The 23,296-nt window shown below is 38.9% G+C and overlaps 2 protein-coding genes across 4 annotated transcripts in view; both read right to left on the bottom strand.

The window, feature by feature from the left end:
* Positions 1-10,854: 10,854 nt before the first annotated feature.
* LOC136841929 (uncharacterized) lies at positions 10,855-11,394 on the bottom strand. The gene has a single exon (XM_067109345.1). The coding sequence runs from the start codon at positions 11,392-11,394 to the stop codon at positions 10,855-10,857; it is 540 nt and encodes a 179-aa protein (XP_066965446.1).
* A 1,875-nt stretch (positions 11,395-13,269) lies between these two features.
* The window catches only part of LOC136841680 (uncharacterized), a 33,062-nt gene continuing 23,035 nt past the window's right edge, over positions 13,270-23,296 (bottom strand). For 2 of the 3 annotated variants that reach the window (XM_067108872.1, XM_067108873.1), the window contains exons 3-6: positions 23,079-23,288; positions 20,293-20,681; positions 19,522-20,137; positions 13,270-19,333 (exon numbers count right to left, since the gene is read on the bottom strand). In XM_067108872.1, coding sequence (XP_066964973.1) covers positions 13,270-14,043 — 774 coding nt within the window. In that variant the 5' untranslated portion in view covers positions 14,044-19,333; positions 19,522-20,137; positions 20,293-20,681; positions 23,079-23,288. The remainder of the gene's footprint in view (positions 19,334-19,521; positions 20,138-20,292; positions 20,682-23,078; positions 23,289-23,296) is intronic. The other variant, XM_067108874.1, reaches the window with a different exon arrangement.

The following is a 23,296-nucleotide window of genomic DNA, read 5'->3' as shown; positions in this document are numbered from 1 at the left end:
GGTGGGCTAAGACGGTTGCCTCGGCAAGGGCGGCCTTCGTTGGGGAAAAGGCGTGTTGCTGACTGCCTAGTGTGGCCCATGGTTTTGGTGAGCTCAAGGCAGGATCTTGTAGTACACGTAATGCCATTACAGTATCAGTGCTGGGAGAGAATCTACTAATTGTTTCTTCCAACACCAATGGTCAGGGTGTAAGTCATGCTCCCACGTTAAGGGTTTTTTTTTCCAGAATCAATGCCTCTATAAACAACATGGTTAGGATTCTGTTTTTCTCAAGCTTGAGGAAACTTCTTTGTAACTGCCTTCAAGGCTTTGGTTATAGCTTTATCTGAGCACAAAGACATCTAGATGTTTTTCAAGGTTAAAGTGGAGTTTCCCAGGTCTCTGCTCCATGCTTTACCCTGGAATTTATATGCAGTTCTTCGGTTCATAATTTTGTCGACCTTTGAACCATCTAGAACAAGCTCCTTGTAAAGAATTTTATATGGAAACTTCACAGTAGCCTTAGGCACAGCTAAAGAGTGAGAGAGCCACAGTCTTAGTCAGGTAAGATAGGCCTTGCTAAAGACAAGGCAACTATTTTTGCCTTATTTTGGGCTAAGTACAGGTTTGGGCTAGGCCCTTACCTACAACTTTACCTAGCCTGGGGTCACTAGGTCTTGAGGAACTTGACCCCTTGGGGGTCCAGTACTGTCTGTAAGGATTGTTGGAATTGCGCTAAAAGATTTAAACCTGATATACAGGTTTTGTCTTTAGTGATATGCAAACCGGAGTTTCTTAAGAGTAGGAATGTAATATCCTTTTCATTGGGTCTTTGGATAAGGATTTCATGCAAATTTCTATCTTTAATGGAAGGTAAGCCACTGGACACATGAGCAATGGCTACAGCTTTTAAATTTGAAAACTTATCCTTGCATAAGATATTGAAGTCACTCAGTGGCATGGTAATCTTGTACTTGCTTGGCTTATCTTCATGGTGCAGAGATTAAATATGATTATTGCAGAGCATTAACTCCTTTGGTTTGTGCAGGGGATATTATGTTCTGAATCAGTAGGTAGCCTTTTTCGGTCTATTGCCTTTTAAACCTGGTTGAGGTTTTTGGGAAGCTTGGAGGTACTCAGTGTTGAGTATTAGAAGTGTACTTTTTTGTACATATGTACTTGTTAGCTATCCATCATTGGCTCTGCAAGGTTTTGGCACAGTAACTCTACCCCTCCTTTTGCTGAAGGGGACATCCTCCAAAGAGACCTCAGCTATCTTGATGATTAGGATCTCATACCTGAGTGACAATCCTTCTATGGCGGCATTACAGTAATAGCCTGTGGATTGAATTTAATTCACTGGGTAAAACAAACACTTTTTTTTTGTACAAAATATTTTGTTACTAAGTAACCTTTAAGGGTTGGCTGATTTCCATTTTGCCCACCTCCCTTTTCAAATGTGGGAATCAGCTATATAATGGAAAGGTAAGGTTCATTTAAAAAATATAAATACTTAATTTAAGATTTATTTTTTAAGTACTTGTACTTACCTCTCCATTATATAATTTTCCCTCCCTACCTACCCACATTCAAAGTGGACAGAAGTAGACTGTCCGGCTACGGGTGTTTGTAGATGGATAGAAAACAGATATTCATAGAAAACAGTGTTTTCTTGTTTTTTGTTTCAACCTGTCGAACTACCGCTGGTGCGGAGGTAAAAGCTATTCAATGGAGAGGTAAGTATTTAAAAAATAACCCTTAAATTAAGTATGTATATATTTATATATATTATTTAGTCTCAAATATATTTGCAACTTCAACTTAGTTACTTTTAATGGATGTAGCTCACTTGATCAATGAGGTATAAATATAAAAGGAGTGTCCATTGCATCATTAGAAATGGTCTTTGGGATCCCCAAATCCAAGTCTAACTGCTCATAAAACTCAGTTTCATGCCTACAAGTTGTAGAACATTTCGTCAACATGTTTTTAATCCAAGTGATTTAGTGAAGCCTTTGTGCAGCTTCTCTTATTTTAGACAGGTATGTTGATTATGAACTTAGAGTTTTTTTTCAAATCAGACCCTTTTTAATCTCGTAATTGCTTGATAGTAAAGCTATTTTACCAGCTCTAACCCACACGCCTTACTTTAAAAAAAAAAATGTATTGTTGGTGGTTTAAGGTGTAATATGGTAATTAGTTTTTCATCACTTTGACATTCTTGGAGAAAAATGTTATGAATTGATTGCAAAATATGTGTTTTTAAGTTTAAAATAAATCAAATTTTCATCATTTGAGGAGTTTGGAGCTTCTCCAATAAATGAATTTGTTTCTAACGTGGATTGAAATTATTTTCTAATAAGTGGTAACAAAGAAAATAAATATATTCCTCAAATACAGTATAATGAATGAGGCTAAAAGCTACAAAAATTTCAAAATGCAGTGTATTTGTATGAACTATGGTGTAAACTATTCCCATCCTAAAGTAAATATCCACATTTGATAAAGAAGTTCCTATCTTGACTCTGATTGGCTTTTGTATTTGAATTGTAACCTCTGATGGGTAGTGAGCAGTGTGGTTCTACCAGTCAGGATTGGCTTCAATGATGTAGACTACACAGCTGCATTGCATATGGACAACTGGTTGACTTTTGCCACAACAGTCTTAGCCCTTAAGGTACGGGCTAATTATATATCATGCAACCCCCCAGACCGGGTAAACTTGTTAAGGTTGGCCAGTTTAAGAAAAAACACATCAAGGGAAAGCAGAAGATATGCAAATGCATATGGTGTAAGAAAAAAAATGCTAAAAAATTTTCCCTACCTTCCATGGGAAGTTGAAGTGACTATTTACAACCCTGTGCAGTGCCTCTTTTTTTTTTTTTTTTTTTTTTACAAAACACTCGTAAATTTTACCAAGTTATACATGTTTTTTCTAATAATTTATTTTATTTTATTTTGTAAAATTATAATTACAGCTCATACAGTATCATGACAGATAAGAACTAAAATCAGTAACAAATTCTGAGTATAATTGTCGTAAAATATTTATGTAAATTTACTGAGATCGGGGGATGCAGTAACATTTTTGGAGGTATATATGTTTTTCTAATATTTTTTGCAAAATTACAATTATACCTGACATCATATCATAAAAAAATTAAAACTAAAACCAACAGCAATCTCTGGGTATATTTATGAGCAAATAAATAAAAATACGTCATGGGAGAGAGAGGAGCATGACATTCACCAATCAAGTCAAGAACAAAGAACAATACTGATTGAACTGAATTGTAAAGTTGCCACCTGGGATTGATGGCTTTCCCGCTTGGTACAGCTGAATACTCTCAGAGAGGATCCGTCCACCACCCAAAACCTGTTTTAGATCCTTTCGTGAATTCTAAAGTTGCCACCATTTATTTATGGGCCACTGAAGTGATGGAAACTCTTTCCCGCTTGGTACAGCCAAATAGTATGGCGTATAATATTAATACTCCTCAGAGAGGATCCGTCCACCACCCAAAACCTGTTTTAGATCCTTTCGTGAATTCTAAAGTTGCCACCATTTATTTATGGGCCACTGAAGTGATGGAAACTCTTTCCGCTTGGTACAGCCAAATAGTATGGCGTATAATATTAATACTCCTCAGAGAGGATCCGTCCACCACCCAAAACCTGTTTTAGATCCTTTCGTGAATTCTAAAGTTGCCACCATTTATTTATGGGCCACTGAAGTGATGGAAACTCTTTCCCGCTTGGTACAGCCAAATCGTATGGCGTATAACATTAATACTCCTCAGAGGGGATCCGTCCACCACCCAAAACCTGTTTTAGATCCTCTCATGACGGGATCCGTCCACTATAGTTAATCCCATAAATAGAGATACTCATTGAGTGAGGTGTAGTTCCAGGTCTTTTGCATCTTAATCTTAAATCCTTCAAATGTCAAACCACTCCCTCACCCTCAGATATATTACGCTTCAATCATTTATGATCATATGCCTTTCCGTTTTTTTCATTTACAAAATGCTTTTCAAGGATTTTGCTCTTTGCATGTATTCATCTTCCTTCAAAATACTTATGTATTACTTTTGGATTTTGTTTGGGCCTTTATTTATTCTTAACCAAGTTTTAAATGGATTTTTATCATATGGTGTTCTCCCAACCACTCAATGCTTGGTCTAAAACCTGTAAGTTTATTGGTTGGAAGAACTTGGCTGGGCAGCCAGCTCTTATTTAAGTAATATCTTCTTCTGTTTCACTCTCATATTCCCAGAACAGGAAATGTATAGAGCTTTCGCTGAGTCAGATTATTATAGATTCTGTTTTCTGGGTAGAGGGGATCTTTGCAGTAGTTTTAAAGTTATGTTTATGAATCATTGCCAAAATTGCAGGAGATAACGTCTAAAATAATACATGCTTTTAAAGACCTTTCCAAAAGGAAAAGGCTAAGAGTGTCATCCGTGATCTGGTCATCTGTGATATCCTCCCTTCTCCATAGTATTGTGGTTCTTCCTTAAAACTTCACCTCCCTCCTTCCGACTTGTACAAACTTGAAGCAGGCTTTTTATGATGAATCAGTTAAGGTGCTTTGAGACATGGGTATTTTTAGTTCTTGTACCTCTTTCTAGTTGCCAGGCTTCCCACATTTGTCTCCTCAAACCTCACATCAGACTTCTTTTGATGTTATTGGCCTTCCTTTCCAACTTCCCCACACAACTCAACATTCATGATCTTTTAAAGCAACTTTGTGTTTAAAGAATAAATTCCTTTGCAAAATGTCTTTTTGTTAGAATGTGCATTCTTTCTGTTCAAATATTCTCGGTAGAAATCCAGCTTGGGTTTTGTACACAAAAAAATTAAGCCTAGGTAATCAGTATATTGAAATCCAAATGACATTTTGATATGACAGGTAGTAATCTGTTCTAAGTTAAATGAATGTTTTGCATTCCTTTCATTTCCCAATACTATATACTGTACTCCAGTTTAGTAATATATGCATAATCCTTCCAGTCTTTGGTAAACTGTTTGCCCTGTATTTAATTATTTTATAATATATGAAAAATATTTACAACCTTCATTGTGTTTCCTTGTACACAAGCAATTTTTCTTTCAAGTTCTTTCTCCTTGATGCTTTAAATTGATTTTGCAATGACAACAGTGACATTTCTGAAGGTGCATTCATTTTCCCTGTTGTGAAGCATTGTCCGTTCTGCTATTATTTTAATTGAAATTCTCTCTCAATTTACTTTATCAGAACCTATCATTACCACTGACTGCACTAAAAAATATTTTGGCTTGTGTATTATGAAATAAGGATTTTGATATGATATTCCAATGTGACTTTTGTGATTGATTCTATAGTAGTTGGTAGTGCATTAAGTTTGAGATATGCAGTTTTTGACCGAGATAAAATGGCCTTGCAGTCAGTCTTAGTGCTATTAGTCCATAGTCCAAACAGTTCAACTTCATTAACCTAGTTTTGAAATAAGAGAGAGTTTTAGTTCTTTACAGTATTTGGTTTTTGTCATTTTGAAAATTTTACGTTAGTAAACCACAAGTACAGTACAGTATTTTAGGATATTGTCTATATTGCCCTCATACACTATTTAAACTCTAGGTCTGATTTTGTGCCATATGCATAGTAATATACCAACTACTTAACTTCTTGAATTTAAGATATTTATGGCTCATTTTCCTCTAGTTTTTCTGAATTTAAAAACTTATTGTTCTAGGTTGGTTGACAGGCTTTTTGTATAATTTAGTGTACATGATATACTTTTATGTTTATTTTAGTTTAGATTAGAACCAAGAACTGTCCATACTTCTCTACTGAATTTAAAAATTGATGATTGTGGATAATTTATATAAACAGTGGTATTTAAAAGTTCAGGAATGTGATGCTGCAAATATTTATGTTTGATGAGGAGGCTATTATGAAAGGCTGTCCTGAAACTGTGACATATTTTTTTTGAGCATGGTATATGGTTGTAGACAACCTCTGTAGTAAAATTTTGAATAATTAAATTTTTATTGGATACAGTTATTAGATGTGCACGATCATACTAAAGTACCAAAAGTAACTTTGGTCCTTTGCAGATTACTGGCCTATTTACTGATTTCACAGCAACTCATCCATGAAGGTCAAGACATAATGAAAAAGAATAATTATATTTTCATTTTAATATTGAATTTACCATATACAAATGTGTATGCATATAAGGCTGAATGCATGTTGCATTTTGGATAATTTTTGTAAAAGGCACTTTTTTGCAAACATTTGTATTGGATTGTTTACTGACTGAATACATTCTAATGGAACACTTTGGCTTAGGATCCTCATTATTGACAATTTCATTCATTCAAACCTTGACAAATGATCTTGTCTCTTTCTATGATCATTTGTTTCAAGTTCTTAGTCCTCTTGAGAGTTAGGCATCTATTTTTAGAAGTCTCAATTTTTGCATATTTCTGGAAGATTTATTAAGTTTATCTTGTAATTTATTTATGCCTTGTTTCTTAGTTGTCTTTGCAAACAGCATGCACTGTGTAAGCAACCTGTACAAGCAGTCTAAGAAAGTCATATCTGAGATATCACAGGAAACTAATAATCAGAATCACTGTTGTGGCAAGTAACAGCCAGCTGCTTACTTGGTCAGTTTTCAGTAAACTGTCATCTTGTACCACATACTAAGTGCATAATTGGATAATTTGCTTTGTGTCGTTTTTAAAGCTTTAGGGGTCTTTAAATTGAAGGCCAATATAAGTAGATTTAGGTTTTGTTATATACCGTACAACCTTACCCTATGTATAGTTTTCTTTTAAGGGGTGTTTTAATAATAGTATCTAAAACCAGTATTTGGTGCATTACATTGTAAGGAAACGAGTAAGACTTTATGCCACAATCTTGTACGTATTCCAAAATTATTGACCTTCACATAGTTCACTAGATCCAGTATAGCCAGATGTCACATAAGGTGCTTAGCAAAGGAAAGGGTAAAAAAATTACTCTTTAACGAGGTTGCTCAAAATATATGTTTCCTTTTAATGTTCAATAGAACCTTGACATTCTTTTGAAGTCCTGATGTTGGAATGAGTGACAGGAGTCCATTTTGATAATGTACTTTGGTGAAGGCATTGGACACTTTTGGCCAGAACCTAAATACAAGGACAGTTTTGTATTGAATTTTTCCATTTTTGCAGTGATTTTAGTGGTTATATCCAGCTTTCCTTTTGTGTCATTATTGGGAAGTCTCTTCATGATTTGAGGGACTTTGGTAACAAATATAGTTAAAGAAACAGCTTTGCGGTACATCTCAGATTTACATTGTTTATTAGTATTTTTAAGGTCATTCTAATTGTACAGGTGTTAAATGCGAATTTATTTATTCATATAAATTTATCAAGTTGTCATCAGAAATTAGGAGATATAAAATGCACATTTATTGTTTATATAAGTTTCTCAAGCTATCATCAGAAGTTATGAGGTGTATGTTTTCAATGGTACATTCACCACAGAAACTTTGCAAGCATTATGGCTTGGTTTTGATATGAAACAAATTAGTTTTTTGTGACTTCCAAGGAAAAACTTCCTGGAGTCAGTATGTACATTATTTGTTTACTGTAATTGAATATTATTTTGGGAATTTTATGTGTTGTCTTATTAAGCAGAATGCATTTAATATTGTTTATCCAGAAAAAGGACGAAAATTATCTATCACTTGCTTTCAAAGTTAAAATATTTGAATTTTTGATGTTTCTCAATTGCAGACTTAAGTTTATGTAATGAAGTCTTAGTTTTAAGGTAAGTTATTGTTTGCTAATGTATGCTTTGTTCGTAAATTATTTGGATATCCATTTAACCAGTACTGTATGTCCTGTTTGTGAATAAATCACTGCTCAAGCCTTGTAGAGGAGCTGTTATAGTTAGTTTATGATGAAAAGGAAAATTATTTAAGTTTCTTAAGAAAGCAGGAAAGGATTCTGCCTGTTAATAATCCTGCTGGTATTTATTGGTGTACTACATTGCAGCAGTGGCCAAACTTTCTATTTCAGTTGGACAAATAAATTTCTTGTAATGGTTACAGACTTCAGATGCGTTTGTTGTATTTTGTTTCTTATAAAGAATTACATTGTTTGCAATTCGCAAGGCTACTCGAGTGTTAGATGTATGTAGTATCCAGGTGTTGAACTGCAGGTTGAAAACTAGCAAGTGTGTTAGTTAGCTTACTGGCATGATTTTTAATTGAGATCAATCGCTTAGATAATGGTCACCTGTAAGCTTCAGTTTTTGCTTCATACTGTGATGAAGTAACAACGATGTCACAGCAAATTTTATATCGTTGTTCTTATCAACTTTATCAGAAAATTGGAAGGGACCTTACTATTCCCAGCCTTAGTACTATAATTTTTTTATTTAATCTAGCCGGAACTATATAGTTCTGCAACACTTGGGTTCTAGGAAGTAATCATGAATATCTGGCAACATTACTCAATCATGGTACATAATTGTATCTGGATCAGAATCATAACACACACACATGCCTTTTCAGTATATCTAATGGTATTACGATGATTAGTGTTTTATCTTCATGTACCTCCATTACCAATTTCTTTAAATGTCTACTGCCAGTTTAGCAGTTTGCACAGTACCTTTGCACGAATAAGACAATCATTGTGAGGCCTTATGGTTCATTTATTTCCTCAGCAAGTTTTAAGCAGTATGGAACTTTCAAGTTCAAATAGAGTCCACGAGTCATACTAGAAACTTGAAGAGGCAATCGACATGAAGCTAATTGTGGTAGCCAGCTAGATAGGCATGTATATCTTTTCATAATCAGTGCTTTCCTTTCAACCATTAAATTAAAAAATCAAATTGTGGTCAACATACCAGACAGACATTGAACTTTAGGCTGCCAGGTCAGTGTTTCTCCCCCGAACTTGTTAATTTAAATTTACAGCCCTAACATTCATGAGAAATTTGTTACAGCCCTAACATTCATGAGAAATAAGTGTTTTGAAGGCAGGTTGCTTTATATTATTTGAAAACCACTTTTAAATATTCTATTCCTTAGTGTTTTTTGTTTAGTTCCTGTGTGTTTAGCTTACAGTAAGAAAAAGTGGCTCAGGTTCATGCTGATCAGTAGGTTTGCAGTAAATGTTAGAAAAAATTTATTGTATATTCTGTTTTGTTTCTTAACTCTGCATTTTTATGGTAAAGTTCAATAAGTTCCTTGCAACTTTTGCAATTTTTGATCCAGGATAAATTTTTATGGTAAAGTTCAATAAGTTCCTTGCAACTTTTGCAATTTTTGATCCAGGATAAATTTTTAAGATGCTAGTCATTTTTAGTTGAGTTGGGTTGTACAGTATTTACAGTATTTCAACGTAACGGACAGTACTTTTTGTTGTTAAATTCTTAAGATATATGAGTTTAATATACTTCTGTAGTTATGGTACATTTTAAAATTTTTTTGGTATATTATTAGATATGTAAAGATATTTCTAAAGGTGTAATATTTGCTGTGTAGTTAGGTTATTGTATTTTTCATTTTAAAGAAACATAGCTGTGATCCTTTGACATAAGTTTGGACATGTTTGTGACCCCTCTTTCCATTTTCAGGTGTAAGTAAGAATTCATGTCATCAGTATGCTCCGTATCTTATTAGCTTTGATCAGTACAGTGAGCTTTAGTTTAGGACCCTACACTTCCACCTACATTAAGTATAGATGGCTTTAAATTTGTGAAAGGTTAGAGAGTTTGTAATCTTGAGACAGGTCACTGGCTGCTGCTGCTCTTGGTATCTGTTGTTAGTACGAACTATTGGTATCCAAGTTGTTAGTACGAACTAACACATGACTTTTCAGAGCATTTTCTTACTGATTATGTATGCTTGTGCTGAGCCGTAAATGCAGTCGAGGTGGTGACGCGTGTCAGAATGGAAGAATGGTATTCCATATTGATATCTACTTTTTCACTCATTAAGCAGCATTTAATGAATAGAATCTTATGGACATGTGTATGGTTTTATTGCTTTTATTAGCCTGATATAATGAAGAGTACTGGACTTGAAATGGTAACTTTACATAAATGTCACAAGTCACCATAATGAGCAAACTAAAGTTACCTGAATATTAATGGTGCTTTATTCAAATTCTAGTAGCATAATATTCTTATACATTGTTTTGATATAAATATACTACTACAGGTTAATTACTGCATAAAATGCATAAACCAACACTTGTTCTCTGTTTGTGACTAATAGAGCAGACATTTTAGACAATTATAGTATTTGGGATAAATCGTGGAGCATGCTTTTGCTTAGAGAGTGAGGAAACAAATTTCATGGTCATGTAACTATGGTGTGAGGCTTCAAGAAAAGTCAAAAGTGAAAGACTGATTCTTCATTATTCTCGGCAGGTGTTTATAAGACAAAAAGTGGATGGAAAGGTAGCTTTGCTGGCCTGCCTGATTACTTGGTGGGGCCCCCTTTAGAGCCTGGTTAAGGCCAGGCGGCGAGCGTCCACCCTGATGAAGACGTAGGTGCCGCAGTATAAGGCGGGTGGGCTGAAGGTGACGGTTCTGTCGGTGAAGGTCTTGTGGCAGGGTGCGAACCTTTGTGCGAGTTCCCTCAACCTCGGGAGGGGGGTGTCGGCGCTGTTGGCCGACGGCAGGAAGAGCTCTCCGGGTATGGCCAGTGTTTCCCCGTGGACTTTCTCAGCTGGGGAAGCGTCGCCATTTGCTTTTGGTGTGGTGCGGAGATCCGGCAGAACCCAGGGTAGCTGTTCCTTCCACTTCTCGTCGGTGCAGCGTGCCATGAGAGCTGCTTTAAGAGAGCGGTGCACCCTCTCAACCATGCCATTCGCTTCGGGGTCTTATGCCGTTGTACTGTGTAGAGTTGTACTCATCAGGGGTGCCAAGGAGACCCAAAGCTCTGACAGGAAGGCAGGTTCCCTGTCCCCTGGCACTCTGAAGCAGCTTATCCAACTGGAGAGGAGGGCTTCTGCATATGATGTCGTTGATGCCTCATCCATGGGGGTTGCTTCGGGCCAGCAGGTGGAGCGGTCTATGATCGTCAGGAGGTATCTGGCTCCCCCCGACTGCAGAAGGGGCCTGATGACGTCGATGTAGATGAATCGCTGACGAGGCCGAGGAAAATCGCAGATCTCTGATGCAGTGTGCCGGGATGTTTTGCTTGTCTGGCATGGGATGCAGCTCCTTGCCCACCGGTGGACATCCTTGTTGATGCTGTGCCAGATGAACTTCTCAGTCATGAGGCGTGTGGTTGTGCGCCCTGATGGATGGGAGAGGCTGTGGACAATGTCGAACACTTGTTTCCTCCTCAACGTGGGCGGCCTGCGCTGGTGTCGCAGAGTAGAGTTGTGTCCAAGTTTGCTGAGGGCATGTCTTCCCATTTGAGAGCCATCACTGCTGTCCTGTAGTCTGCCGTATCTGGATCCACTGCTTGTTCCCTCACGAGGTCTTTGTAGTCAGTGCCGAGGTGAAGGGAATTGGTCTCTATTCTTGACAAAGCGTCTGCCACTGGGTTTTTCTTGCCAGGGATGTAGTTGATGGTGGCCATCAACTGAATTCACTCGGAGATGGCGGTTAGGCGCCACAGTTGCCATGCAGACCAGGCATCCCGTTTTGCAAATGCGTGAACCAAGTGTTTGTGGTCTGTTAGGATTGTGAATTCGGTTCCCTCCAGTAGGTACTTGAAGTGCCTCACGGCCTTGTAGATAGCCAGCAGCTCTGTCAAAGGCTCTGTAGCGGGTCTCGGCTGGTAAAAACTTCTGCTGAAGAAGGCCAGGAGCTGGGGCGTGCTGTTCACCTGTTGCTCTAGTACTGCACCGCAGGCGATGTTGCTGGTGTCCGTTGTCAACCTGAGGGCAGTGGCAGGGTTGTGGCGAGTTAAGGTGGTGGCACTGGAGAGGGCCCTTTTCGTCTGGATGAATGCCTGCTGCTACAGAGCTTCCCACATTAGTGTTTTTGGTTTCCCCTTCAGGATTGACGTTGGGGTACATGGTGTGGGCGACGTCTGGCATGAAGCACCGGTAGTAATTTATCTTCCCAAGAACTCCTGAAGGACCTTGATGGTTTGGGGTTCCAGGAAATTTTCTATAGCCTTCACTTTAGAGGCGGTGAGGCACACTCCTGCTGGGGATATCTCGTGGCACAGGAAGTCTACTATTTCTTTCCTGAAGATGCACTTGTCGAACCTAATAACTAATCAGCTGTCCTGCTGGCATTTCATGACGGCGCGGACGTGGCAAAGGTGTTCCTCTGGGGACCTGCAAAAAATGAGGATGTCGTCAATGTAGCAGATGCAGAAGGGCAGACCTCCCAAGATGGTATCCATCAGGAGCTGGAAGGTGGCGCCTGCGTTCCTGAGACCGAAAGTGGAAAAGGAAAATGTGTAGCTCCAGAAGGGCATGATGATGGTGGTCTTTAGGACGTCATCGGGATGCACAGGGACTTTGAAGTACAACTTCAGTAGATCCATCTTGGGGAAAATTTTGGCTCCGTGGAGGGTGCCTGTCAGGTCTTGCATGTTAGGGAGGGGGTAGTGATCTGGTGTGGTTACCAAATTCAGGCGCCGTAGTCCCCGCAGGGCCTCCATGAACCATCAGATTTCTTTACCATGTGGAGAGGGGACGCCCACGTGCTTGATGCCTTTTTACAAATGCCATATGCATTCCATTTCTGCAAAGACCTGTTTGTCATCTTGTAACTTCTGGGGGGACAGATGTCGGAACTTAGCATGGGTTGGTGGGCCCGTCATGGTGATGTGGTGGAAGATGCCATGCTTTGCCGAAGTCCCAGGTGTAGTTCTGGTTTGAACACGTCCGGTAATTCCTGTAGGATGGATGTGTAGCTGTTGGGGGCTGCAGAGCATATGGAGGGCATCCCGGGTCTGGTGGAGAGCTGGTGGGAATGGCACGTCCCTGTGTCGAGGTGGCATTGTCTGGCGACGTTGACTAGGAGTCCGTGGTGCCCTAGGAAATCCACGCCCAGCAGAGGGAACTTAACATCCGCTATGATGAAAGGCCAGTGGTATCTGCACCCCAGGATTGAGATAGCCCGGGTCGTTGTGCCATAAGTGTGGATGGGAGCTCCATTTGCTGCTATGAGGGAGGGTATTGAGTCAGGTATTTTTTCTAAACCTTCTCTGGATGGTGGGAAAACCAACTGCATTGCTCCCGTACCAACCAGCAGGCGGCGTTTGGAGATCTCGTCTGTGATGAAAAACCCTGCTGGGCGGGGGGAGTTGGGTTTCACGGCCACAGCTGTTATTTGTGGCAGCCTTTGTTGTTTTTTTGTGAAAGAACATGGAGGCCTGCAGGTTCTGGCATTGGTCCCAAACTTTCTATGGTAGAAACACCACGCTGGGTTTGGCCATGTCCTGTGCTCTGTGAATGGCGGTCTCTTCTTATAAATGGCGTTATGTCTCCGTCGTTATTGCCATCTTCCTCTGACAGGTTGTAGGTTCCCAGGGCAGTGGCGTGTGTTGAGGCCTTGGTGGCCTTGTATAGTTTTTGGGCCTCAATGACTAAGGCATCCATGTCCAGGTCCTCTGCAGCCCTTATCTGGTGCCGAACTTCCTGCGGGAGGTACAGACTGAAGATTGCTTTTGTCAGGTCAATTGTTCTCTTCCTTCTGTTCTCATCGTGACCTGGGAGTGTTACTAACCCCCGCAGCTGGTCCCAAGCTTCCCTGGGTGATGTATCTCCGAGGGGCTGGGATAACAGCTGCTCTTTCTCGGACATGGGCATGGAGTAGGAATTCATCAGTTTGTTTTTTAAGTCTGTGTATGTGACTTTATCAGGTTGCACGTCTAGCCAGAGGGAGATTCTATTGAGTACTTCTGGGAGCACCGTCATGACTATGTCCGATTTTGTAGCATCGTCCGAGATGCCCACCATGCGAAAATGTGCAGCTGCACACCGGATCCATGATGCTGTGTTTTGGCACAAGACTGGGAAGTTGACCTTGTCTGGCTTTATTGGTGAGAGCAGCGTGCAGATGATGCTCGTGGGTTCACATTGAGGTTCTACTTCTGACATCTTGACTGCTCACGCACCAAAACACAGGAAAATGCGCCGTATTGAGTCCGTTAATGGTGCCGATTTGTTCGAGAGGTTGAACGAAGTGCCAAAACATGCCCTTTTGGGTACGCCGTATTTAGTCCGTTAATGGCATGGTTTCCGTCAGGTAGGGTGCTATCAGAGGCCTAAACTTTATGCCGTAGTTAGTCCGCTAAAAGCTCTCTGATGGTAGGGTGCGACCATAGTTAGTCCGTTAATGGCTGGGCCGAAAACCATGCTACCTGTCCCTGACCCGGGGTCACCAGTGTGAGGCTGCAAGAAAAGTCAGAAGTGAAAGACTGATTATTATTCTCAGCAGGTGTTTATAAGACAAAAAGCAGAGGGAAAGATAGCAGGCGACCCGAGACCCCCTGTGGCATCCATACAGGACTTGTGTTTTCTAGCAAGCATAAAAATACGTTACTTGTGTTTACTAGCAAGCATAAAAATATGTACAACATTTGTTCCATGACATATAAAAGGTAGATATACATATCAGCAGAAAGGTCGTACAATGATGCATAAGATGAGGTACACAAAGAATCTCAAATAAAGACAGGTAAAATACATGATGTGATTAATGTACATCTGAAAAGGAGAAACAAGGAAAGAGGCACAATTTGTCGCCCTTCCACAGGTCAGACAAAAAATTTGTTTTGGTCATTGAAAGCCAGGTTTATTATATGTATGTATTTCAGGGATTAAGACATTTTTATAGTCAAAATCATTCTGTCTATTCCAAATTATGAAAACAAACTGTCAGAAAATAGTTAGATGTTAACTCCAAAGTTTTGTAGAGCCTACTAAGAGGCAGCACCAAAAAATTTATTGCGCTTTGATATCTGATTACTAATAATGTGAGAATTTTGTTACATACCAATTTTTTATTCAATATTTCTCAAGTTCAGACAAAATAGGAAACACCAGCACATTTAACGTGAAATTTATAAATTTTTATGTAATGTACATATAACAGCCATGGCTGGTTATCTCAGATTTCAGAAACTCAGTACATTCATAGCAGTTAGGCAGTGGTAAGTAAAAAATTTGTTAGATGTCAGCTGGATATGAAATTTGTGATGAAAAGAGAATTTATTTTATATGAAGTACTCAGTTTAGAAATGAGTTATTAGATATAAACCGTAAACATTCTCGAATAAAAAACAAGCATGAGAGATACAATCTTGCCAAAGACCATGTTGATTCAGCAGTTGAAATTAACACAAGAAATGTAATAATGTAAAAACAGAGAACGCTAAATATCTGGGAAGGAAATCTTAGTTCAAATAATTCTAAGTATTTCAATCAAGATCATGAGCAATTTCTCATCAGAAGATTCACTGTACAAATGTGTTTTTGGCGTGTTCTTGGCTTATACAGGTAAATATTTAACAATAGGTAAAAGGAGATAAAGGAATCACTAATAAGAATATTTAGTGAGTTAAGTGATCCACTATCAAACAAATTAGTTGATCATTGCAACTTGAATACTTATGAGTACCCCCTAATAGACCAGGCACAATATAGAAAACTGTGGGAAAGTGATATGACACCTCTTGAAGGTGTAAGAACTTTGAAAGACTGGGGGGAAAAAGTAGGAGTAAAGTTCCAAAGCATTTCGAGATGACAAATGAAGCTGAGAAACCATTAAATCGAAGGATTACAGAGTCCTACAGGAAATGCAGAGAAGGTTGGCCAATCAATCATAATGTAACCTTTTGTGAATGTTTCATCTGAGGTATTTATTGCTTGTGAAGTGCCTTGAGAAATGGAAAACAGCAAAACTGCCTTGAAACTATGATTACAAACATCACAATGCATATCCAAAAGAGTGTAAAGTAATAGTATTGCTCGAAAGAAAATTGTTTATCAGGCACTAAACAGAACAGTACAGATACACTGATACACTACTCGAAGACAGTGCTGCAGGAGAGCATTTTGAGTTGGAGGAATGTACTCAACGTTTTGAATTTTTCACAAAACATAATGCAGCGGAAGTCATTGATAGAATACATGAAGGAAAATCTGGACCTAACAAAAAACTTCTCGAGTTCCTTAAAAATAGCTGAATCCTTGCTGAATGTCTGGAAGGGTTGTTGCACAAGATCACAGAAAACTTAGGTCTGTTCTGGTGAAGATCTTTTCCATACCTTACAACAAATTGATTTTGTGATCTTCCTTTGAAAGCAGAAGTTGTGTCACAGCCTGCCATTATGACAGCGGGAGTGCAACTGATCAGGTAGGATCCAGTGCATTTGTCATTGAGCCAATATCTAGAATTCTTTTTCTCCCCACTTCTGTAAAGAACATGAATTTGGAAGTCTTCATTGTTTCCATGGAATCGACCATAGTGGCCCATTAAGATTACCAACATCAGAATCTGACGCCCTTACAATAATAGAGGTGCATGAAGACTTCAGTGCATGGAGAAAATGTACTAAAATTCTGTTGTCAGCTTCTTCCTGTCTGAATTCACCATCCATTTCTTCCCCAGGGCCAATATGGCGCACTGTGTAGTTGTCAACATCAGTTATGTAAACATCTCCCATGCCACTATCTCCTTGCATCACAGTTTCTGTAAGAAAGCAAAATAGCTGTCTTGTTCTTACTGTCACGTAAAAACTCACCCCAGTTCTTAGGGATCAGAGTCTTGGGAGAAACTTTTAACCTTGACCCCTTACCTCTGTCACTGTGAATTTGTTCCTTGATTGAACATTTCCGGTAACAGTCCCAAACAACATCCACTCAGCCAGCTTTGCGCAGTTCCATTTGAATGAGTTTAAGCATTTGGTTTAAACCATGATCCTGGAAGGTGGTAATTCCACGAGGAGTAAGAGAATGAATGAGGGCCCCTCCACAATGGCTTGACTTATTTGAGTGGTACATTTTCTCCTTGCTGTAGGCCATTGAAGGTGGAAAGCAATGTGCTTCATGCACAAAATAGGTTTCAAGGTCTCCTCCTCAGTTGTCTGAGGCAATACACATTCTGCTGAAGAGGGATGCACTAGACCTGCAGTTTCTTTGAGGTTTCCAACATGCTTGGATTTTAAAGAGAATATTTTTTTTTGATGGGATGATCCACTGGCACAGTCCTCTCAGCAATTACTTTCTGAACAAATTCACTGTATTGCTTTTGTCCAATCTTTTCCAGTTCAAACACTGCTTGACTGTTCTCACTTATCTCTCCAACAAGGATGACCAAATCTGTGAGGTAAAGAAATGGATTTCCCTTACTCTGGATAACATCAATGAGGTTACGTACATCTTCGGCAAAATTTGAATGCCGTTTCTTTCCCTCATCATGGTGAAATACATCAGTGTCTTCCTCCCAAGAGCTTGCTTTATTGAAGTCTTGAATGAGTTGGCTAAGAACAGGTCCACACAATGACCATTTCGTTAGTGATGTCGAGTTTTGAGGAAGGCCAATTATTCCACCAGTACCTTTAATAATTTTATCGAGTTGTTCATGGGCTTGGTCGACCACGAGAGCAGAGAATCACTTCTTGGATCTCTTGATCACAAAATTGCAATTTTGAAAGGCCTGGAGTGGAAGTTTGAGTTCCATGAGATCTTAAATATGAATTGAAAGCCATCTTGTGTGGTTATAATGGTCAAGAGCAAAAAAAATAGGGAGCAATGGCTTGTAAACTTTCCACATACAGAGAATAGTTACTAGTGCACTGAGCACGGATGAATATAAGGAATCTCTTGGAGCTTAAGCAAAGCCAGCCAGAACACAAATGTTGGTGACTGCTCCATTGAAGTAATCCATTCCTCAAGTAACATCTCTGGCTGAAATTCATTGTAGGCCTCCTGCAACAACTTCCTCAGTGCTACATATGTAACTTGTTGGGCATACCTGAAAAAGTTCCAACTTTAGTGAACAGTAGATCTTTAACAGCAACACAGGAAAATGGATGGAATAACACAGATACAACAGCTAAACAGCAGGATAGTTAGGACAAAGACCAGGTCCACCAAGACAGACACACATAAACAAGACCCAACAAAATACTACAGAACAAACGGATTGTGCCAGGAAGCTGGACAGAACAAACTAATTAGGACCAGCAAAGTAAACAACACAACACTGTTCTCAGCAGACAGCCCATACAATACATACAACAAAGAACACCATACAATCATTACTGAGAGTTCACACATCGAGTTTATGAGAGTAAACAAACCTTGATCTTGTGACATGATTAACTTTAAGTAAGGCATCAGCTGCACCTTGTCTTGCAATTCCAGTCTCAACAATGGCTGTAGACCATCCTGACCATTCCAAGAGATCCCCCATACATTTAAGGAGATGCTTCTCTATGTGAAAGCCTCCCATCATCACCACCATGTTCCCCACAAAGCCAGGCTGAGACCACTAATTTTTTCATTATGGCATAAATTGGTGGATCTCCTGTAATTACTGGTTTTTGAGCAGGGTGTAAGTATTTAACACCATCACAAGACACACAGCATGGAAGATCATGGCTGGATCAGTAGATGACTCTCTGAACAGGGGATAGAGCCCACTTAGACATGGGACGACTTCACTACAACGAGAAGAATAATGATAACCTGACCATGTGACTGAGGTGCCTTCATCTTATTCAAGTTTTGAGATTACCTTTTGTGCCCAGTCCTCTTCTTTGCTTCTCTCATTTGATATATCATTAGTAACATGGAATGTGATAGGTGAGCAGACAGGGAGAGAGGCATTGATACCAGTTACTAAAGGAGAAACTAACATAATCAGAAGGTAGTTTTAGTACACCAGAACCACTGTCAACGTTAGAACGAACTCTCATCTGTCCATTATCAGGTTCCTCCCGAGACTGGAACAAAGAAATAGCTGTGCCATGAAAGGATTCTCTTGCTGTGTGAGAGGAAGGATTGTGGTCAATATTATCACATGCAGCAACAGTGTAGAGCCCAATCCGAAGTCCAGGTGGAGTCACAACTCCTTCCTTTGAAAACTGCTCAGGTGGAGTCACAACTCCTTCCTTTGAAAACTGCTCAGTAACAGAAAGCCATTATCATCTTCTCTATGTATTTTACTGTATTGTAGCTTACAGGCAGACCAAAGCTATTAGTTCATCGATCAGCTGACTGTTTCTAAACAAAGAATAAGCATATAAAACTAAGTAAACTGGAAGGGGTGTTCCAGTGGTTTTGCACTTCTTGATCTTGGAATTGAACATAATTAGTTGGCAAATGCTGAGAGTTGCTTGCTCTTCTACATCTTCCCAGGAAGGACCAAATAACATCATACCTGTGCAAATGAAACAAAGCCAAGTAAATCAACAGCTTTTAAAAAAGCCAAGTAAATCAACAGCTTTTAAAAGAGCAAATGTAGAGTATATAGTTGTGGTTAGGAACTACATTCAATAATACCAATACGCTATATACAAATGAATAATAATGCATAGTACCCTTCTCTATAAAACATCTTATTCTTACCTATCATAAACCTGAGTGCATGAGGAAATGAGTCTTGTTGGCACCTTTCCTTGAACCCTTGCCTTTCAACGTGGAATGTATGGTTTCCTTCGAAGCAGTCCGAAAGTGCTTCATTTCTCTGCGACAGATAAGGGCCGCCTTTGCTAAAATGGAAGAATATGAATTCTCTGAACTGAAGGCAAGACATGAAGAGAACATTTTTCATTTAATCCTTGGTGACCAGTAGTACTTCATTTCTATATCCAATTTCCTCTTTCAAAACAGGGAATCTTTGGAGTATTGTAAACTTGAATCGAGTTATGTTTCTCTCCCTTTTATACCCATACAGTTTGTCTCTGCGAGTCAGCTATTGGTGAATATCCTTTAGAGGAAAGAACTACCGACCTTCAGATACGTCTTCATCAATTTGTGACAGGACTTCTTCCAGTGATCTGGTGTCAGGAGCATTAAAGTCATCTTCAAAATCTACAAAATTATCAAATCTTCTGCAAAAACCAGTCAGACAGGAAGAGTGGTACTCAAGTTCGTTAGCCACATCTCCAACTGCAACTTTTGTCAAAACCTTGTCATTTCCCATTCTAGTCGCCTTCTCTTTCAGCTCTTCTGTTAAGTCCAACTGAAAAATGGATTACAAATTGTAAGACAAGCTTCAATAGATAATTACAGGTAAATGGGATCACATCCAATAGTATGACACACTACTTAAGACTTTAGTATTCAAACAAAAGCTACATTTCATAAACTTCAGTAAGAATTTTAGTTACTACTCACCTTTTGAAATTCATGTAATTTCTTTGTGTAGCTGGGTCACTGCAGAAAAGGCAGGTCAGCCGGCTCTCTCTTGCTGACTCTGCAGATTCAAGTAGCTGGCGATGAGACAGTAGTAGTCATTATGATGGGTTCTGGTATAAAACTGGATTTTGTGCCTCTGAATAAGACGGTCAAGACAGTCCCTTCGGATCTCCCTTCAACAGTTCTTATGCCACTTTGCTTGATTTTGAACTAACTCTTCAACAGTTGGGTCAGTTGTTAAATTCAACGGATACCCAGCATCCCGAAAAGAAGTTTGTTTCCTGAGGGACAGCCCAAGTCCTCCTTGGTTACCTGTTGACATCATATACATTTCGACCAGTCCATTATGCGACGTTAGACAGCTGGAACTGTACAAAAAAAAATCACTAATATTATGAAAAGGCATTGAAAGTCCTTATGATATCTCCTATATTCGCTGTAGGCTATTATATACATCAGAGGTTCCCGATATTTTCGCTACCTAGGACCCCTTTCATTTAAATGGGTTTCCCTACGGACTGCCTGTATGTAACTATCTTTTTCTCTCATTGTGCTTATTCTTGTGTGTATATACATACACATGTATGTGTGTGTATAATGAAAGTTATGAAAAGAAAAAGCATGATGAAGGAAAATATATGAAATTTTCAATTTGATCTACGGACCCCAGGTTGGGAGCCACTTGTATACATTATTGAGCACAAAAGAATAAAATACCTTCTCGTCACCTTATTCCGAGACATTTGAGCCCAAAATCAGCACTATGCCAAAAAAGTGGAATTACGAAGGCTATCCCATACTGGAAAAGGGAGCGCTCCCCCCCCTATGGAATGTGACCTTGGCCCCTCCCCTAGATATGACCCAAGTGGTCTTAAGAATCACCCTATATCAACAGCCAAACTTTTACAAGCATGGTAAATCTCTATGAAAAATACTTGATAATTCACACCTACTAAGAGAGCAAGCAAGATATGGACAGAGTTTCTTTTGCTAATCTATGTACAAGACCTGAGGGAGGAATTAATGGTGAGGGTGGACGAGAGGGGGATAGGGAAGATAAGAAAAGGAGGGGAGGGTGGAAAGAAATTAACAGAAAATCTATGAGGTTAAAGAAGGTAGAAGAGGAGGAGAGTTAGTGACAAGGAAGGGGGAGAGAGAAAAAGGTTAGAGAAGAGAAAGCAGAGGGGAAGAAGAGTGCCCAAACTAGAGAAAATATCTGATGTCATATGACGACATAGTGACACGCCACCACACGCTTCTGGTGGGTGGGGCATGTCCCACAGTTGTCAGGTTTACATATTGCGTAGTCCAACCCGAAGGTTGCAAAAACTGGTACGAACACATATACAAACGAGATCATATTCCTCTTTCTCCCCATGAGTGATATGCTTTCTCAAAGCATGGAAAAATTTTGCCTTTTAATTCAATCTAATTGTAGATTATCGAAGTCATTACACAAAACCTTGAAATAAATCTTAAAATAATCAATCGTGAAATATCAAGCCTACATACTTCACATTTCCACCAGCAAATTGAGAGGAACGACACCATAGTCGTTTTGACATAATTGCCCATTTAAGACCAATGCAATAAAATATAATCTCACCTATTGTAAAAACCAATCTTACAATCATATTTAAAACCATCAATACAATGCCAGGGTAAAGCAACGTTTACAGTCACTTTGAATACACCTTCCTCAAATGCTATAACAACATTCCTATATCTAAACCAAAAGCTTTGATATTCAGGATTAAATGCATCAGGTCACGGGTTCGCCTGCGTTGTCAGTCAGTAGTGTTTATGCTGTTTGTGGGAGACAAATGGCAGCAAACGCGTTGAATAATTATTGTAAATTTAGTGTTGGTGTTGGCTGGGATATTGGTGCTGGCGTTTGTGCTTATGTAGTGGGTAGAGCTAGAATGCTGAATGTGTGTTTGAAGTTGCATACCGTCTTCAGATACCAAAGCAGTGTTGGCAATTATGTTGGTTATTGTCGATAGTAGTACAGGATAATCAGCAATTAAGCTAGAGATATATCCTAACAAAGCAAAGCTTTCAGAAATGAGAGAGACTTTGTACTGAAATTTTTTTACTCAAAAGATATGAGATTTCCAAAGTCTAAAATAATTTTTTTTCTTGAAATATACAGCAATAATCTTTAAACTGGAAACATCTTTATACAACTATATCAACGATCAAGGGAATCTAAGTTTGTGAAGAGAGGCAATCACTGAAGTATAAAATGTTACGGTATGTTAACTATAAGCTGTCACTGAAGGGATATCAAATTGGCAGGAATGCTTAATCAAAAGTAGAAATATCAGTACTAAATTTACTGCTAAACCTTTGAGAACCCTGACTAGATTCTATGAATGCAAACCTTTTGAAAGCACAAGTATTTAGAAAAATTTTGTCTGAGGTTCTTTCATGTGTTGAAAAGTGAGGGTATGTGTACCTATGTTTTGCTTTTGCACATTTTATATCAGCTGAACTATAAAACTAGATATTATTGCTCAATTCTGCTAAATGTTAAATTCGTAAATATTGAATTGCTAAATATTCAGTAATGCTAAATGTTATCGATATCAAATATCCGTGAAAATTAAATTGCTGAATACTAAATGTTGCCAAATGCTGCTGATATTGGTAAACATTAGATTCATATATACTGATATTAGTACAATTTTCCTTCTCTCTGGAAGCTTAGTTGCTCCACTTTTAAGATAACCTTCATTCTTCTAGTAACTCCATGAAATACCTACCTACAAGTTCTACTTTGATAAATATCTCTTCGACCAAAATCATTATTCCATGACGACAGGACTGAGTGCAGAGGACAGAGTTAGTTCGTTGGATCACGACGAGGCCTGGAGGCTTGAATGAGGTGCAAGCCACTTAGTCTGATGTCTTGAATGAGCTAAATCGCCCTGGTCTTGAAATAGGGTTCAATCGTTTCGTCAACGAAGACCGATCTGCAACA

The sequence above is a fragment of the Macrobrachium rosenbergii genome, chromosome 9, assembly GCF_040412425.1.
Source record: "Macrobrachium rosenbergii isolate ZJJX-2024 chromosome 9, ASM4041242v1, whole genome shotgun sequence".
In the NCBI taxonomy this organism is placed as follows: domain Eukaryota; kingdom Metazoa; phylum Arthropoda; class Malacostraca; order Decapoda; family Palaemonidae; genus Macrobrachium; species Macrobrachium rosenbergii.
Note: the sequence above shows the minus strand (reverse complement) of the source record. Positions and strands in the feature narration are given on the sequence as shown.